The sequence below is a fragment of the Curcuma longa genome, chromosome 1 (assembly GCF_044706935.1).
Source record: "Curcuma longa cultivar G26 ecotype Majalengka, Jawa Barat chromosome 1, ITB_CL_G26_1.1, whole genome shotgun sequence".
Taxonomy (NCBI): domain Eukaryota; kingdom Viridiplantae; phylum Streptophyta; class Magnoliopsida; order Zingiberales; family Zingiberaceae; genus Curcuma; species Curcuma longa.
The window spans coordinates 18,728,479-18,748,530 of NC_133861.1; the positions used below are offsets into that span (position 1 = coordinate 18,728,479).

Below are 20,052 nucleotides of genomic sequence, written 5' to 3' on the forward strand. Positions count from 1 at the left end.
GCGCAGAGCGCTCAGCGCCGCCTCCGGTCCTCCACTCCTCCTGCAATCGCGAGCGCTCAGCGCCTCAGCGCCGCCTTCCTCATTTTCTCCTTCCGGCAGCGGTAAGTTTCCTTTATTATTTTCCCTATTTTTTCCTTCCGGCAGCAGTAAGTTTCTTTAGTATTTTCCCTATTTTTTCTTCCGGCAGCAGTAAGTTTCCTTTAGTATTTAGTTATATGCAAACTGACCAATAGGCCTCACAAAAATTGGCAGCCCTTTGAAAAGGGCAGGCTGAGACAGGTGAAATTAAAGGGAATGCTACTGCAGGTAGATGCGACGAATTGATTAAAAAGGATGTATATGCCAGAGAATTAGAAATTGCTAGCATAATGCATGATTGATTAATCAATGTATGCACTGCAAATACTAGCATGGCTCATTGTTGCCATGACAATGGCCTTACAAGAGACTCTACCCTAATTCTCCAAGTTTGAGTTTACCCTTAATGATCTTCAGGTCCTGAAAAATTTGATCCTGTTATAAATAAAGGATCCATTTTTAATTTTACATAATAATATGTTTAAATCATAGTTACAAGTATCAATTCACAATTTCTAAAATGAAATTTAGGATATTTTTCATACCTGTATCTGATTTTCCTAGATGAATCATTAAGCAAGGCGATTGAATATAAGCTATCAACATAACATATATTAGAAGTTGACTCAGAACAGATGGAACTAGCATTTCTTGACGAACATAGTAATGAACACAACCTTTTTAATATATTCTTTTAGATTTTACTTGTCTCTTGTAATCAACCTAACAAAAAACAAATTCTCATTTACCATCAATGGAAGGTAAATCTTGACTAGCAATACTCCTTTATAATGAGTTTAGATCCTTTAATGCTGGAGAGATATGCAAAATGGTGGGAAAATACTATCCAGAGGATTTCAGCCTACAAGATAAGTATGTGCTAGAGAATCAGTTGAATCATTTTGTTTTGAATATTTCTCAAAATGCTGAGTTGAGAAAGATTGGGACAATTACAGAGTTGTGTCGATGTTTGGTTGAAACTAGTAGACATACTGCTTATAACTTGGTTGACAGATTGCTTCGTCTACTTGTTACTCTTCCAGTTTCCACAGCTAGTGCTGAGCGAGCATTTTCTGCTTTGAAGATTATTAAAACAAGATTACGCAGTAAGATGGAAGATGGATTTCTTAGCAATAGTTTGCTTGTATACATAGAAGGTGGAATTGTAAAGAAATATGATTATGATGATATAATTCAAGACTTCAAGAATTTGAAGACACGAAGAGCTGATTTTTAAGCATTTCTTAGATAATTGTTACTTTTTATTATAATCTAAATATATTTGTTATTTTATATCAATTTGTTAAAAAAATTTGGCCCACCCTTCGAAAGAATCTTGGCTCCGCCCCTGTGCACAGGTTTGGCAGGGAAGCGGTGGGTGGCTTGGCTTCTATCTAAACTAACCCCCACCTCCAACCACAAAGTACTTAAACTAGCTATACAAGTGACCAAGACATGGAATAGTATTGTGCGCTAATTCATGTACAGCATTCAATCACTATATACATATGCACTGTCCCGAGCTCACCAGTCCTAACAAAATTTAGTTGTTGAAGATGAGCATCACAGTGAACGGGCAGACGTCGTGCGTGCCTCCGGGTTTCCGCTTCCATCCCACGGAGGAGGAGCTCCTGAATTACTACTTGAGAAAGAAGGTGGCGTGCGAGAAGATCGACCTCGATGTCATCTGCGACGTCGACCTCAACAAGCTCGAGCCATGGGACATTCAAGGTATGCATATATATCGAGGCATCGTGTGCATATCTACAGCTTGATTAATTAATTTGATGAATAAACGAATTCTAGAGGAATGCAAGATTGGAACAACGCCGCAGAACGACTGGTACTTCTTCAGCCACAAGGACAAGAAGTACCCGACTGGGACGCGAACCAACCGAGCGACGGCGGCCGGGTTCTGGAAGGCCACCGGCCGCGACAAGGTCATCTACGCGGGCGTCGGACGGATCGGGATGAGGAAGACGTTGGTGTTCTACAAAGGCCGCGCCCCCCATGGCCAGAAGTCCGAATGGATCATGCACGAATACAGACTCGACGATTACTTAATCAACGTACGACGCCATGAATACACAATTAGTAGCTAGCATTTTACAACAATTAATTAAGAGACTACAGAATCAATTAATCGTAATGTCGTCCTTGTTGATTAATTGATCAGGTGACGACTGGATGGGCGGGCGAAGTGGCGGCAAACCAAGAAGACGGTTGGGTGGTGTGCAGGGTGTTCAAGAAGAAGAACGTCGCCGCCAGCAGCAGCAGCCAGCAGAAGAGCTTCGACGTCGTGAACTGCGACGGCGCACTGCGCCAGATCCTCCACTACATGAGCAGGTCCGGCAACAAGGAAGAGTCGACGTCGACGGCGAGCGAAGCCACGAAGCTTCCGGCTCTGCAGAGTCCGACTCCCCTTCCGTGGCTAATCCCCGACGACGACTGCGCCGGACACGAAATAGTTCGAGCGGAGGAGCCTGAGGTCGGCATCGAAAGCTACGACGGAGTCGCCGGCGGATCATGGTCCGCTCTCGACCGGTTTATTACGTCGGAGATGGATCACGCTAACCAAATGATCCCCTCATTTGAGGACGCAGCGGGTTTGAGTGGAGTTCTGTGCTCGCATCCTCCGAGCTTCTTCGCCGTGGACTACTACCAGCTTCACATTGGCGATGTGTCCCTTCAAAATTAAGCGATCGTAGCCTCAGAGTGTGAGATTTGTTAGTTGCGCTGGCCATGTCAGGGAGCATTAATCGTACAGCGCTTGTTACCCGCTGTGTTATATATATAAATATATAAAGAATGCTGTTAGAAGAAGCAAATAAATCTTTCAAGAAAATTCTATTTTTCTTATTTTTAATAAAATATCACATTGTGTTGCCCACGTGACCTTAAATTGAGGGTAACGTTTAAAATACCTTTCATGATTCAATAAAAATTTTAAATTACTTTAATATTTTTTATTTTACTAAAACATTAAAGATATTTTTTAAAAAGTTTTAGTACATTTCCCCACCTAATTATGCTATTGTACATGAATAAATAATATCTTATCATTATTGTATAAATCATAAGAAAACTCTAATATTTAAACGTGTACGAAAAAATTTTGACATTAAAATTTTGAAACAAAAAAAAAATACATCCTAAAAATTTTAGAAACAAATATCCATTCTTATTTTATTTTAATTTTATTTTTGTCAATCCTCAATGAGCAGATATTTTAATGTTCTGGACAAAGATTTCTAAAAAGTTCCAGAAGTGTTGGTACGTCGACGTGCTTAAAAAAGTTAGAACAATCATTTTATTTTAATGTGAAAAAGGTAGAGGCCCCCACTATGCAGTCACGTGCTGAGTGTTGTTATGGATGGCTCTGATTGTTACCACAACTAACAGAAGATATGGCCTCAGCCTATCTAGGCCGTTGGTTGGTCCCCTCCATGCAATAGCGTTGTTGCTGGGCAGCAACATCGGCCTGCTGGCCCAACAGAGAGCTGAAAGCCCAAAAATCTTTTTACCAGATTTTTTTAAAAAATAATTCAGATATCCAATTTTTGAATCGATTAATCTGGAAAATAAACGATACTATCTTATTAAAATTTTCCATCTAAATTCAATAATCTGAAATCTAGCGCATCACCAGCTCATACAGTTACCAACTTCACAACTGTGACATTAATTTGCTTATATATTGTATTAACTTTTCATACACTTCACTGGCAGATCAAGCCCCAGATATCGACACTAGTCCCCCTTCCAGATCGCGACCGAGACAATAATTAACAGGAGGAGAATTAACATGCAGAATCAAGAAGAGGATTTAATCAGTAATTAATCGATTAATTAATTCCCATGAGCAGAGAAAATTAATATAATTCAGACGAGACGCGGCCCCTGTTTCGGCCGTGTGCTTCTTCTTCTTCTTCTTCTTCTTCTTCTTCTTCTTCTTTCTCCTCGATGGATTAATCAATCATTATCCCTCCAAATCTGCTCCAGCTCTCTGGCGAAGGCCCTCTGCTGGCCGACGAGGATGGTGACGTGGTCCTTCTTCTGGAAGACCTTGACGCGGGCGCGGGGGACTTTGGCCGCCAGGTCGTAGCTGCACTCGACGGGGAGTAGCTCGTCGCCGTCGCCGTGGAAGACGCGGACGTCGCAGCTCAGCTTCTCCCGCACCGTCTCCAGGTAGCTCTCCATCTTCTCCGCGCTCGCGCAGATGACGTTGTGCAGTGTGTGCCAGGCTGCGTTGTGCGTGTGACACATGAACACTTCGATCATGAACGTCCGGATCCTGCACCAAAAACATGACTTACCATCAAAACTAACTTCTTCCTAATTTCTAGTCTGAAATACAACAAATTATGATTGCCGGAATAAAATTCTAGGAATTAACCTAATAAAAGGAAAACGTTTTTGGTGATACTCTGTTCCGTGAAGGAAGAAAACTATGCAGATTCCATGGAATTAAACGCAGTGCATGTGGCATGTGCTTCAGTAATAACTCACTTCACCTCTGTTAATAATTGTACCCCCACCCCACTGTTCTATACATAAATTGATAGAAGCCAAAATGATAACGTCGGTTAGGCTCATCTCCTCATCACATTACTAGTGTTAGCACTCAACTACGCAATTCAATCCTGTCTCAAAACTTCTATGAAGCAAAAAATAGGATCTGAAAAAAAAAAACTGCCCCAATTGTTCTTCAGCCTCATCCTATCCGTTTGGCAATAGTGCCGCATGATTAATAAAAGATTCTAACTAATTTTAGAGCTGGTGACAGACCTCTCACTCAAATTTCGTGTAGAGATAAATGATCCCTAAACATGTTAAATATATACGTACGGGGTTTTGAGAGGGTGCAATAAGTATGGAGGTCAATAATTTGCCTAGTCACCGCTGTGAACCAGAAAAGGCACATACTCACTTCCTGCAGCTTCCAATTGTGTTGGTTGTCCTTCAATACATATGGCCCACAAAGAGGGGCCCAATCTCTGGAGAATAGGTGGCATGGACCCTAAGGGATGTAGCTTCCGCCATTATATTGACCCATTCAATGGATAATCAGGTGGAGGTTAAGTGTTTAAATGTATCAGATTGATCGATCAGTTAAACGGTCGTAAATAAAGAATAATCCAATCAAGATCAACTTATTCCTCACTCTCGAATTAAGTGTAGCGTCAACATGGCTGAGGGCGATCGTGTGAAACCGCTAAGGTGACTAATTCCACCTCTTACAGAAGAGTGTAGCGTGACGGGCGTTAATTACCCACATTTAACTGCCGGCTTATATGGTTGACGTGAGCCGGAGCCTGTATTTAATTGAGAATTAATGAAAGCAAATGGTGTGTGTGGAGCTGTTGCTAGCGCGGATCTACTGGCGAGGAAAGGCTTGCTTTTATCGCTTTCGTTTTGGTTTGGTGAGATGGTTTAATTGGGCCTTCGATCGACCACCATCCAGGAGTGGATTCAATAATTGCATGTATGGTAAATTCTAGAAGAATTGAAGAAGGAGGACGACGACGATGATGATGAAGAGATTGTGAAAGGTAATTATTTGAAGGAAAAAGGGAATTTACCGATTTCGGGTGAAGAATTTGAAGAGGAAGTCCCAAATCCGGTGGTTCTTGCAGATGAGCAGGCAAATTGTCCTGCTCACGTGCTCGTACCAGCATGCCATGGAAGCGCCGAAGGCGATCGCCGGCCACACCCGGCGGGGCGCCACCTGTCGCATTACGAACTGCGTCGGGTCCTCCCCTCTCGGCACCGGAAAGTATGGCTGCGATCCATTGTATCGGATTCATGAGTACTTGGATGGTATAAAATATGGAACAGTGCTTAATTGGGATTAGTTATGGATTGCTCACCGGCGAGAGCAAGGTGAGGGACTTGACGGCATCGGGGTGGCGGACGGCTAGGGCGAGCGCGATGATGCAGCCGAGCGAGTGGGCGACAATGTGGAAGGATTTGATGTCGTGGACCTGCAGCACCGACTTCTCGATCATGTCGACGTGCTCTCGCAGAGTGTAGAGGGAGTCTGCCGGCTTGGGGCTCCGACCGAAGCCGAGCAGGTCGACGGCGAAGAGCCGGTGGCGCGACCGCGTCTCCTCGGTGAACTCCTGGAACACCGTCTCGGTCCAGAACGTGGAGGAGGAAATAAAGCCGTGGATGAACAGCACGTCGGTAGACGTCGTCCCTCGCCGGCCGTCTCCAGGGCCATCGGCGTGGACGTAGAGCCGGGATTCACCCCCGGCGGAGGAGGACCGGCTCCAGGAGTTGCAGACCTTGCAGTCGCAGTCGGACCAGAGCGGAATGGGCTGGGGCCGCCGATGCCGTCGGCCGTCGATTTTCCCCCGGAGCATCTCTATCACGTTGGCGCTGACGGCGAAGGAGGCGGCCGGTGGCGCTGGCGACTTTACCGACATGCTGGTGTTCGCGGCGACGGCGACGGCTGCCTTGCGGGAAAACTCGGAGACGCGGGAGGGGCGGGAGTAGAGCGTGTCGGAGACGTCCTCGAGTTGGAGCTTGGCGGAGCAGAGGCGGACCACCTTGGGACCTCTGTTGACAGACAAAAAGAAACTGCTACCGCCGCCGCGGCCGCCACCGACCATGCTGCCGGCGTAAGAGCTGCAGCAGTAGCAGGGCTTCCACTCGGCTTCGATGAAGTAGTCTATGAGCTTGTAGACGAGGCAGAGGACGACGTCGAGCACGTCGAGGAAGGAGAAGACAAGGAAGCTGACGACAGAGTTCAGCAACTCCCCGGCGAGAGTGAGCAAGGACTGATCACCGCCACCCTTGCCGCCGCCACCGCCCTTCATCGCGCCTCCTCCGCCTCTCCCCGCGCCCTGCTGCTAAATCTATATCAGCAATGTGGCTTGCGGGTTTGGGTTTTGGGTGGCTTGTGAGGGCAGGAGCTACAACCACCGGCAAAGCAGAGGAGAGGAGAGCAGAGCAGAGAAGAGAAGAGGAGAACAGTGAGGAGGCAGCCCACGAGAAGGGAAAGGAAGAACTAAATAAAGAGTGATCTAACGCTTAATGGTAGTAATGGGATGGGGTGGATTTAAAGAAACTGCGACGTGCAATTAATCGAATCGGGGGAGATTTTTAAAAAATTAAAAAAAACAGAGGGTTAGATAGTTAACCCTAGTCGGGAGGTTTGATTGATTATGTGGAGAGCGAGAAAAGAGGAATTGATTGTTTCATTTAAAGGGTTTGTTGGGCAAGGAAAAGAAGGTGGGTGGTAGTTGAATACCGCGTTTAACAACGCCCTCTTTTTTATATTGTGCGATTCCTCCTTTTCTTTTCTTTTTTCCTTTTTTTTTTTGTTTAAAAAAATCATTCAGTTTACTGTTTTTTTAGATGAGCAGCGATGTTCTGGGGTCGCCTCAAGTGTGACGATGTTATTGTGGGATGGGACAATGTCGTCTCCATGCGAGGAGTTGTCCCCGTATTGGACGCTGAAGGCACCGAATCCACAACCCTTTGGGCCTAAACCGTTTGAATTAATAATTTAATATTTTTTTATAATTATTTATATCTTTAACGAAGATTATTATAATCCAAGAATTATACACACGACAGTATAATTCAAAATTTACCCTCGTGTAGTTTGGAAATCATTTTTGGCCCTAATTCCAATTTAGTTACAGAGAAAATGTTATTAGTGTGTAGAATTATTGTTAATTAGGCTTGTGTATAGAGTTAGGACTCGGCTAAATCTGCCGTCAATGATGTCATTAGCGTTCAGATCGCCGTACTAAAAGTGCTATCATGTCACATAGTGTACGAAGGTAGGATTCAACAAAGAGCATGTTATTAACATATAATTAAGAACAGTAATACTGATATGGGTGGACAGTCGGTCTACACGTGGCTCATCGGAATAATCGAAAGTCAAGCAAAATAGTTAAAAGTCAAATTGAGTTAGGTCAATGACTCGAGTTGGGCCAAACGGAGCTCAAGATGGAGTCTGGACGGATTGGGATGCATTCAAGTTGGCTTCAATCCAAATCCCATTTAGGATCGAGACCTTGACTTAGCCGTTCTAACTTCCCAAGACTTGACCACTTTCACTCTCGACTCCTCAAGACTCGGTCATTTCTACTCTCGACTCCTTAAAACTTAGTCACTCCCGCTTTTAACTCTCCAAGACTCGGCCGCTCCTATCCTTGACGACCCAAGCCCTCCTCAATCCAAAGTAGAAGAGAGGTGGACGACTGAATATATAACGTAACACCCTCAACTATAATGTGGTTACATGGGGGCAATGAGGTGGTGCGACATGACATCCCCTCATCCAAAACATGATTTACTGGAGGTAGTAGATATAATTTTCCCCACTAATAAGATAATATATATGAATAAACGTCTACTCTCACAAACATAATAGGTACGCGCACAAGTCATCCAGTCTTTTCCTCTACTTTCTATTATTTTCTTCTTCTTTGCTCTTAGAAATTTAACTTAAATATCGGAGTGGCTGATCTTGATCTCCATTTTAATTCTAGTTAAATTTTACAAAAGAATCACATAACTCATTCCTTGCCAAATCATTGGAATTAATCAACCTCAAAGACATCTCACCAATGGTTCATCCGTCCTGGATCTCAGATAGAAACAAGTACAATAATTAGACTTTGTCCTAGAGATGGAATCACAGTTGCCCTTCCAACCAAAATTTGCCGTCCTGAGAGGAGCTTATCGGTTGTTTGACCATGATCATTAAATACCCAACTGCAATGAGTACTTCATACTATTTCATCAGCATTCGAATTATCACTAAAGTTACCTATGTTTAAGCACATACCAATTCTTGTAAAATTTTTACAATTCGTATCAAAATGATTAGTCATTGAACGCATAACACACAAGTTAGAATTGTTATTAGTAAATGAGTTTCGAGTTCTTATTAGTTTCATTTATATGTGTAAAATTAAATTAAGATTGTCAGTATTATCCGTGTATATATATATATATGTTCATGGGTTGGTATGTTAAACCATCGAGTTGGTAGTACGTATAGTGTTAAAGGACTGAAGTATTTAAGGTGGTCCTTAAAGAGTCATCAATGAAGTTTAGTAGTTTGTGGGGTGCTTTAGTTATTCAGTATCTCTGGACTTGTTGGGGGGGACTACTTGAGAGTTGTTAGTGGTAACTTATTATGAACAAGGACAGTTTATGATCATTTTTATTAATCGTTGAGTGTTTTTATCTCATCACTTGGATCTAAATGTATTATTCATCCGGAGTAGAAGAAATATTTGATATATATGAATTCACAAGCAGCAAGTTTAGCATGCAATTTGCAAATATTATTGCATAAGAAAATTGCACTTAGCTTGACTGTTTTGTTTTTTTTTTTTGCATTAACTACCATATGTTGACTTCTTCATTTGCTCAACCGTTTTGTCGACTTCATAATTGACACATACATCAGATTATTAATAATGAAATTAAACACTAAGCGTACATATATGTGTTCCATGCATTACATTAATTAACCTTCCATTTGTTTGGTTTTGTTGCATGGTAAGTTTTGCCAAGCATTTGACTTGAGTGAGCATGTGGCGAAGTGAATCTATCTCTCGATCGGTCAACTGTATCTGCCGCTTGAAATTAAAGCGTTCAAAGCGAGTTTAGATTCTGGTCAAAGACGAAACACAGTCACGAGATACGGATGGCGATAGTCATGTGCATGTTAGCGAGCAAGAGCACGTACAATTAGTTGGACTATTACGAGCAAAAATTAAATATGAAAGAAAAATATGACATCTACAAGTAATATATAAGAGGGGGAAGAACTGGAGAAAAGAAAGATTTAGCCAAAAAAAAAACATGAAAAATTCAAATTAATGCATAGGCTAGCTCGTGCAACCATTTACGCAGGGTAATTAAGAGCTAGCTTTCTTACAGACTGTCGTAATTGCCAATGAATATAAATCAAGATATAATTGTGTCTATCGGGTGAACCTTGCACTAGTGTGGAAATTAAGATTAACTTAAACCAGAATTAATAGTCAATTCCATTGAATTAAACAAATAAAAAAGTAGGAGAGGGTAAGTTCGAGTTCAAGTTCAACCAAGATATCGTACATGGCTGATGGATATCATATCTGCCAACCCTACCTATTTCATGAAGGTTTTCAGGAGAATTTTAGTGCATTCACTTGGGCATTAAATATGGAGTACCTTTCTTTTCCTTTATATAATCAACTAAGCAAGAATTTGAAAAATACGGACGAGTACTTCTTTAGAGTGAAAAATGATGAAGTTAAACTCCTAATAATAATTCCAACTTATAGGACCTATTATTGTCAAAGAAACTCCAAGGATTAATGACTTTTCTTTAGCTTGGTCCTTGAGTAGTTTATCTCTAATTTAGTAACAAGACCCCTATTAGAATTTGGATCATTCTTATTTTTTAAATAATTAAAGTTAGATTAAGTGTATTGAAAGCAAATATTTAAATGTATTCTAGGGCCTATCTTTTCTTAATCCAATGGTGTTTTATCTATCTTTAAAAAAAACTAAAACTTTAGTAGTGTACCCTTGAATTTGATGAGAGAATAATACAATTTATTTGTTTGGACTGTTTGTAATAAGATAAAACAAACTTGGGATATCAATTAAGAAATTTAAGAAATTATAGGTGCATGTATAGTGACTTCCATCTAATTCATGGGCTATTAAATCCGTTCATAAATTTAAGACCAGACATAATTATATATTTTTTAATATAAAATTACCCAACACTAATTAGTCCAGCACGGAATCGATTTTAATTAGCCAACAAGCAACACATAAACCGCCGGCCGGTCTCTTTCAGCGAAGTCATATATGAACATAAAGTGTAAGAGGAAATAAACAAAGACAATCTCTGTTTAAATTCAAGCAAAATTCATCGTGAAAACAATCTGAGATAATTAACGTTGACCGTTCTAAGGGAGGTGGTCAACGCAAGTTTAAGGTGCGTTTGACTTTTATTCCATTGGGCTTGCCACTAGCATTCATAATGCACCTCCTCTCAGTAGGTGCGCTTTAAATGATCGATGCCACAACCACGTCAATCACATAACCACATCCATCACGCTATTAGCCTGGGCGGCCTACTCAATAAATAAATAGAAAAGGATGAATTATTTGCATTAAAAAAAAATGTTGTAGACAAATTTTGGATAATGATCAGAGTTTTTCACTGAGTGTTTTGGATGCCAAAAAAATGTGGAGTTTGTTTCTATCGATTGATCTTAAATGTTGGAGACGGAGTAGCATTAAAGCTTGTTAGGACAGCTCAATTGAATAGAAGGGATGAATGTAGTTTGGTTACTATTTGAGGTAGACCATACTCGAATTATGCTGTTAATTCATGAATTGACCACTCAGTCGGTATAAAGTCGATAATGTAAGTTATTTTAAGAAAAGAAATGTGAGTGAGGTATGATGGCATGATCGACAAGAATGATGAAATGTTTTCATCCAGCATTAATCCCAATCAGTTAGCATTGATTTAATTCTTGGAGTGATCAATCCAACCTTACGGAAGTTTCCCACCGATCATCAAAGTAAATCAGGAAGTGCACGTAACGGCAAGCTCAGACGCCCAATATATTTTGATTGCGCTCCCCATTTGAAGAAAAATTCATGCAAATATATCATAACTGGGAATTGAACCCTGGATGTCTATGACACCATGACAACCTATAATGTCCTACCACGGCACCATTGTCCCAGGGACTTTCATCCAGCATTAATGAATGGAGAGGAGGTGCTGAAAGAGGGCGATCTAAGTCCATGTGGTTATAGATCGCGCAACTGAATGAACCACCTCGACTCAACCCAACCCAAAGATCAGGCCTAGCATTTTACAACCTAGACCGTTTAAATTGGGCCGAGTCACAAGTGATCTACTCAATTTATATGTAAGGATCAAGGATTAAAAACTAATTTTTAAAAGAGAGGCCTGGAATGAATACAAAATAATAAAAAAAATCAAGCGAAAAAAAAGATAAAGGCAAAAAATAATTAATATTTTTTTATTGTACTACCCTTTTTGTCTTCCTGACCCATTGAACCCGGCACAGCCAACTTGGTATCGGGACATCCAAACTCAACCCATGTCTACCCCCAACACTTCATGCTGCAGAAAAATGAATGTTGGATCATGTGCTATTAATTACATTTGTCTCCATCCATCTTCATTCTTCATTAATTTGTCCTGCTTTGTAACGATGGCATCAGTCATAATGGCCTACACGACATTGAATATTCAGATCCATTTATACTTCTCGTAAAACGGAACCATGCATCTCCTAAATTAATCATATCATACGAGTTAAATACCTGAATTAATAATAGTAATAATAATAGCCTACTAATAATGATCTAATTTTTGCTTAGATATTCATGGAAAAAATTTATAAAAGGAAAAAAGAAAAAAAAGCAAACTTTAATAAATGGATATTAGTAAGATCCTGAGTCAGACGAATGAAGATTTAGTACGCTACCTTAGGCTTATCTTTTTCTGCAGGTAAATGCCATGCAGAATCACACGCTGTCAACTATCAAGTTATAGCAAATGAGAAAATTATAATAAATGCAGCACTCAGCATTAGTCAGCAACTAATTAAACCAGCTGGAAACAGATACTCGAAACATGTAACTCTCTAAGTCATACATTAAAAGTTTTAGAAATATTTTTCGAGTAAGAGATACTTTATAGAAACCTTTTTAACATTCTAGGGCCGTTGTTTAACCTTTCAATGAATATTTCTTCCCAGTAAATGGCTGGAACTTCGGTTCTTCTTCATTTGCAGGTTCTTTTGTTTCCTTAGGGGCAACCTACAAAGGAATTTAAAATAAATTTCTTTTGTTTCCTTATGAATCAAAATTTGAACTTTAACCTAACATGGTTAATGAATAGGAATGATGGAGCAAGAAATTAGCACATCATTGTTGCAAAATCAGCTTCAAGTATGCTTTTGATTTCTCACAAAATAACTTGTTAGTAATAAAAGAAACTAGTATTGCACCTGCGCTTCTTTTGGAGCACGGTTTGCATTTGAACCAAAAACAAGCTTCCCCTTAGTTTGGCGGGAAATGCTGGCCTCGGAAGTCGAAGGTGATATTCGCTTCGTACTATCTGTAGTTTCAGACTTTTTGTCTTGCATCGGTGAAGAAACGCTTGAAGGAACTTCCTTTGCTGGCTTTCCATCCAACCTTCTTCCAAAGCCAGTAAATGCAGTAAATTTTCTTTCAACTTCAGCTTCATTTTGTGGTTCATGAGCTGAAATTATATAAATTTATGTCATAAAAAATAAAAGCTTTTGATAAATAGTATCCTGAATGCATATCAACTGAAGAAGTACATTAAACAATATTAACAAATATAATCAATGCAAGAAAAATCACAAGATAGGAACAACACAGTTTGTATTTATTTCAGTAGCTCTATGTTCATGGAAAATTAGCTTTGTTTGTACTCGTGTTATGGTATATTCGAAGGCAAATTTTATGTATATTCCTTGGCAATGTCAAATGTTTATTCCAACAGCCTCATTTGACACACTAGCCTTCTATCTATATATCAGTCTCTTGAGAATATTTGTTTCATAAGCAACACTAATTTTGTACATTATTAAGATAGTACACCCATTGAAGAATCCTTTTACAAATCAAATAGCTACCAGACACAGCTCTACAAAGCTATATTACTTATTTTAACCTATCTAACATTAGTGTAAAAGAGTCAAAAGTACATAATTGAAATTATTCTTTTTGCAGGACTGAAAATTCTTTGCACTAATTTCAAGTATATACATTCCAAGGCCTAATTAGTTAAATTAGTAAAGGCCTTGGTTACACGTACTTTTGCCAATAATTAATCATAGCACGGCTAAAAGTTTAAACTCGAAGCAGAAAACCTTGACAAAGGAATCAAACAAATTAAAAAGTACATGAAAGAAAAAAAACAAAATTGTAGGTACAAATTAAAAGAATAGGCTGAATACAAACCTTGTTCCACTTTTTTGCTTGTAGGTACAGAAGCTTGTGGCCGCTCTGGTTCTTTATAATCAAGAGGCGGTGCAAAATCAACCTCACAGTCGGTCTCAATAATGCTGATTGCAGATGAGGGCTTTGTTTCGATTATATCTATGTAATATTTCTTATTGTTGTATGCTACCATTATACTGTCACCAGTCGTCAAACAAGAGAAGTTTCTTAAAGTTGTTTCCAAGCTGCAACAACTCAAAAAGAAAATATACTTACCTTGATGTACGCAACCCATTAAATGAACCAAGGAAAAAAAATAAGAAACATAAATATACTTATATGCCGCTAAATTAACTAGCAAACAAGAGATTTACGAACATAGCCTTGGGGTTTGAGATATCCAAAAAGTCTTTTGTATGAGGCTGCAGCTTCACATATGTACCCTTTGGGAGGGTTGCATTTTTGACACGGACAATATCTCCCTCTTGCAGAAGTAAATTTTGCATCATCTGAAGGATAAGAAGAAATTAACCATAATACCTCACACAGAGGACCAGAAATCATATTTTTTTAAAAAATAAACGGGAAGATAAATATGCAAAAGAAATTCAAGGTCTAGCCTACCCAATATGGCATGTATATCATTCCTTCTTCTGCTATAAATTCTAGAACACCACAGTGAGAAACTCTCTCTGTTGCACCATTGTACAACTCAAATAACATCGGATAATCAATATGTAAAGAAGCTGTGAAGTGCAAAAAACATCAAATGATAAAGTGAAATAAAAAAATTAATGACTATACAATAGACCTATAAATTGAATTAATATAAGAGATTATAAATTTCAAGCTAATGTTGCTGTGAATGACAGTGGATGCAGTGGAGAAAAATAGCTATGAACCTACAGCGAAAACATTTCAACTTACCAAGACGGTCAAGAGCAGAGGGTGGCATTATGACTGAAAGAATAAAAGTAAATCAAGTTAAAGAGGGCTAAAATGTATATTAAAGAAAACTACAATATCGACATAAGGATCAAGGAACAGCTTGCTTACTTTTATCCCCCATCTCCAGTTGAGGCTGCATAGATAGGAAAAAAATTATTGTTAAAACAAACTTAAACAAGTTAAACCAAAGCTTATTTGTTTTAAGCAAGGTCAACTAATTTTAAATGTACACTAGTATATTGTGAAAAATATTTAGCTATGCAGTAAGCCGTGAGCATTTGATTGCATGATTGTTAAGATTGCAATCCTATCCTTAGGAGTTAGAATCTTGTAATACTATGGCCAAAATTACCACTAAACAATCCAAATAACTTGGTTGGAATCTCAAGAACCTAAGATCCAATATTAATTAATTGTCCTTGATCCTCACAGTTATAAACTAATGGAATAGACTAACAAACTCAAATAGAAACTTCTAAAACTCCAAGCTCAGTATATTGTGAAGATATTTCTGAGATAAGCAAATTCTAACTTCAGTATTTGATTACAAGCCACATACTAAGACTGCTCAATGAGTACAGAAACAATTGGTGTAAACAGTCATCTATTGAAGAGAGACGAATTCCAAACCTTATCAATGAATGAAGCTGGATAGCAAAGGTAAGATTGCTCAAATGAATTCCCATGGTAATTAAATCCTCCAAAAAGCTGAAACAGAAATAATTGAATGTTTAAGCATATAATAGAAGAACTAAATAATGGCATAAAAGAAAGAAATTAAAGATCCCAATCAACTACAGCAAAAGGTGGAATCCGCCACCCCAGCGGCCCCACAGGGTCGGCCCCACGACCATCTGTGAGGAGGTAAACCGGGAAGCTGCAGTTGGCCACTACAGGAGAGGGCATTGCCTCGGCTTCGCCGAGATTCGACTATTATCCACTGCAACAAGTCTGCCCCGCAGTAACCAACACAACCATGCCCCGGGGGCTTAAAGATCCCAATCAAGCGTATATATGAAGTTGTCTTAGTATACATTACATTATTCTTAGTCACCCAGAATACCTTTCTAAACATTGTGCAAAATTATACATAAGGACACAAATTTGAGTCTCTCTCAGTCACCCAGAATACCTTTCTAAAGCAAACCTCCAAAATGGATCACATGAGGACAACAAGACAATTTGAAAATAAAAATAAATATATGTACTTGCATAGCATACCAAGCACTTCAGGTACAAGTATATACTGACAATCACTCAATGGACATACGAATTGTCCCATTCTCTCACAGAAGCTAACAGAATGTGAAATAAATAATTAACACGTTGTTCTTCAAATGGGAGATGAAATAATCCATGATTAAAATGCCAAAGTTACATTGTTTTTTTCATTGACAGGATGCCTAGTGACTTTTAAAGCAATGACAACACAATTTGTTGAAATAGAAATTCAGTAAAGCCAAAAGCTTTAAAACAGTAAAATAGCGTACCATCTTGTGTCCAAATCGAAGAGCTTGTCCCTTCAAACAACCTAGTCGAAATCAAACAGTCAATGTGATCCACATAAGTTTAAGGACAAGTTTTCAATACTACGTTGAACAAATTTAAGCTAAAGGTCATCTAGATCAGATGGTGCTTTGAGTAACTACAAAAGAATTTTGGGAATCTTGGCATTAATCTTCATTCTTCAATAATATTTCAAAATTTTCTAGAACAGGAACGTGATCGCAACTGGTAGCTTCATCCATAATAAATACAATTACAGTGTTCCAAATAGTCCAATTCCAATCTAGAACAGTCGATTCAATTTGGAATCTACCTTTGCAATCCAATTTTTGCTGAGAAATCAGAAATAGAAGCAATGAAACAAAAATTTCACCTAAAGATTACCAACTATAGTGGAAATCTGATGAAACCAGGGATAGGTGAGACATGATCAGGTGAATCATCCTATTTGTGGAGATTGGTGCTAGTGGAGAAAGGAGAAGGTAAGAATTTAGAATAAATGAAAAGAAAGAGAGAGCACCATGATCTTGTCGTTGTGGAAGAGATGGAAAGGCTATGAGTGGTAAATTTGTGACAGATGCTGGATGTCAGAGGGTGGAGAACTTGTGTTTGCATACGTGAGGGACAAAGTTCCAGAGAGATGAAAATAGGTATTATGTTAATTGATATATAAAAAGGTTACTACAATTTATATAATATATGTGTGTATATTTGTATTTACAACCAAACTATTACCAGAAAATACAACTAGTAGGTTCCCAACTTGTTTATGAACAAACAGTTGAAACCTTTACCTTTATTTCTAGCCTAAATCTGAACACAAAATAAATAGAGCAAAAACAAAGCTACAAGCAAATGAAAGTCTTCTAGAAATTTAATATGGACTTCACCAATTGCTGTTGTATATTTCGTGAACCATTCTGTACAATAGTTTAGTTGGGAAAAAAAAATAGAAAAGTACAATGCATGAACATTCACAAGCTGAGAAATCCAGATACTTCTGCAAAGAGTAATCATGGAAAGTTACAGGAAGTATAGCATATAAAAACTTATTAGGAGTGCCAATCAAATAACTGATGGCTCACCATATACTAGGCCTTCAAGTATCCTAAGTGATCATATTTTAAGTTTAGTCTAGGCACTAATTAGATCTACGTGAGTCAGTTGGGCAACTTACAGGTTTAGCCAATCAACTAAAACTACAGTTTACCTCGACTCAGAAAGATGATCCTTTGGCTTTGATTTCTCAAACTACAGCAATGAGCTTCTAGGCAGTTAGGATTTAATAGTGACAATCATTCTAAAAGTTATATGACATGGGAAACAACTAATGAATAACCGATAGGGACACATAGATGCAGCAAACCAATTCGGCAAGATGTGGAGAAAGATAAACGGAATACAATAAATCATAAAAGCTCGAGCAGAAAAGTAAGAAGCAAAAACAATATCAATCCGTCCGTATATCGTGCATCGACAGTAGAAAATTGGGATAACCGGCCACATAGTAATTAGTAAGAAACCCCACCGCCAAAAAAAATTAATTGAAGAAAAAATATGCACACATCCGAATCACAATCAGTTACGATGTTGAAATTCAGACTTGGTTCGCAAAGCCCAACACAAAGTCAATAAAACAAATTTGTTAAAACCTAAGTCTGGATCATTGAAGCAATAGTTCGAATGTAGTAAGTGAAGCCAACAGATTCTCCTTTAAAAAAAAAAATCTGAAGCCCTAGCACCCTCCAACACAAACAACAACGAAAGATAAAGAACAATGAAAAACATAAAGGCGGAAAAAGATCAGACCTGATAGCTGCCGAGTCTTGATCGGCAGCGAGCGAAGCGAGGAAGAGGCTCCTTGCAGTCCGTGAAGTGCTCGGTCGAGATCGTGAAGCGTGCAACCTCAAACAAAACAATCGCACGCTAGCGTAGGATTGAAGAGGACACGGATTTCTTCCTTCGTCAGGGGAAGGGAGGTTGGGTAATTCCCTAGTGGAATTGCTTAACCGTATTCCTTGACAGAAGAAAGCGGTCGATTTGGACTCGAGAGGTGAAGGGGAATCGGACAAGGCGTAGCTCTGGATGGCGTTGACGCGAAACGCTGGGGACCAGGATAATCTATATACCTTCCTTGATCGATCAAAAGAAAATAAAAATGGAAAAGGCCTATAAAGACCTCGCAGTGAAAAAATATATATATCAAATAAATTTTTGTTATTTTATTAAATTAATATATGCACTTTTTTATTAAATTAAATAGGTTTTTGGCTTGTATAAATTAAACTTTTATTTTAATATTTAGTGAGTTAATTGAATTGTAAAAATTTAGATACTTTAGAGCGGTGGAAAATCTACTTCTTAGTCTTTAATTGCAACGAACCCATGATATATTAACTATCCTTTTTGGAGACGAAAAATAATTCATCTAAATACAAAACTGGATGGGATATATACGTTTGAATGATTAAAGGTAAAAATAAAAAGGACGTTTTTTTATTTTTAAATTATAAAAACATTTCATTTTGATTTTTTTAAGAAAAAGATATTTTATTTTATTATCCTATCTTATATATTTATCCAAATATATTTTAGTATTATTTTATATTATTATCTTTCATTTAAATATTAAATTTTGATTTCTGAACGAGTTAGATATGTTATAATCAATGGTGGAGCCAACTTGGGCTATTTACTTGGGTTGATCCAAACTGTAAGCCACAAATGTTGATTTTGATACTGCTATCCAGGTTAATCTTCCTTTTTTTTCGTTTCTCCCATAGTGAATCGAGTTTTTCTCATTTCCAATATTGAACCCTCGGGCTACATCGGGGGTAGGCTTGAACATGGCTGCACCCGTGGTTATAACAATTATAATTTTGTAGGCAATATATATATTATACCAATTACAATTTCGTAAGTATTACAACACTTTTGACATATTTAACGTTTAAAAATATTCACGTTATAGTAGTTACGATTTTATAACTGCTACAATGCAAATTTAATATATTTAAAAATATTTATATTGTAGTAGTTATAATTTTACATTTATGACTGCTACAATGCAAACTTAATAAAATATTTACATTGCAATAATTACGATTTTATAATTGTTAGAACATTATTTACCTACTATTCATTAAGAGTGAGCAATCAGTTTAAAATCAAATCGACTGAATTGATTTAATCAAAATCAAATAAATCGAGTGTCAAAATTGACCTCAAAATTAGTATCATGTTCATAGCTACTATAACACACGTTCGATCGATTAAAAATTAAGATTTAAAGTTTAAATAAAAATAATAATAATATTGAATAATATATAATAGTATTTTAGGATATTTAAAATAATTATACATAATTAATAGTAAAAAAAGAAATCTTTTGATTAAAAAATTAATTTTTTTTAAAAAAAATAAAAAATAAGACATCCTTTCGATTTATTTAATTAATTGAAAGCAGGCCAGAAAGACGCAACGCCGTGATGTTTGCGGGCATTCGCCTACACACTTCGCGGAAGGCGA

The 20,052-nt window shown here is 38.2% G+C and overlaps 4 protein-coding genes across 4 annotated transcripts; 2 read left to right on the forward strand and 2 right to left on the reverse strand.

Moving 5' to 3' along the window:
- The first annotated feature begins 907 nt into the window (after positions 1-907).
- Positions 908-1,315, forward strand: LOC141825409 (uncharacterized). Its single transcript, XM_074712793.1, has one exon. The coding sequence runs from the start codon at positions 908-910 to the stop codon at positions 1,313-1,315; it is 408 nt and encodes a 135-aa protein (XP_074568894.1).
- A 319-nt stretch (positions 1,316-1,634) lies between these two features.
- LOC141832504 (NAC domain-containing protein 43-like) lies at positions 1,635-2,886 on the forward strand. The gene is made up of 3 exons (XM_074720009.1): positions 1,635-1,809; positions 1,885-2,147; positions 2,255-2,886. The coding sequence occupies exons 1-3, from the start codon at positions 1,635-1,637 to the stop codon at positions 2,774-2,776; spliced, it is 960 nt and encodes a 319-aa protein (XP_074576110.1). The 3' UTR covers positions 2,777-2,886.
- An 841-nt stretch (positions 2,887-3,727) lies between these two features.
- LOC141839221 (putative lysophospholipase BODYGUARD 3) lies at positions 3,728-7,055 on the reverse strand. The gene is made up of 3 exons (XM_074726918.1): positions 5,949-7,055; positions 5,661-5,860; positions 3,728-4,372 (listed from the first exon to the last, which is right to left on the reverse strand). Exons 1-3 carry the CDS (start codon positions 6,897-6,899, stop codon positions 4,051-4,053), a joined length of 1,473 nt encoding a protein of 490 aa, XP_074583019.1. The 5' UTR covers positions 6,900-7,055; the 3' UTR covers positions 3,728-4,050.
- A 5,603-nt stretch (positions 7,056-12,658) lies between these two features.
- Positions 12,659-18,636, reverse strand: LOC141833858 (uncharacterized). Its single transcript, XM_074721369.1, has 10 exons — positions 18,334-18,636; positions 16,509-16,549; positions 15,649-15,726; positions 15,127-15,151; positions 14,998-15,030; positions 14,695-14,816; positions 14,449-14,579; positions 14,092-14,315; positions 13,110-13,363; positions 12,659-12,918 (listed from the first exon to the last, which is right to left on the reverse strand). Exons 2-10 carry the CDS (start codon positions 16,509-16,511, stop codon positions 12,829-12,831), a joined length of 960 nt encoding a protein of 319 aa, XP_074577470.1. The 5' UTR covers positions 16,512-16,549; positions 18,334-18,636; the 3' UTR covers positions 12,659-12,828.
- Positions 18,637-20,052: the final 1,416 nt, after the last annotated feature.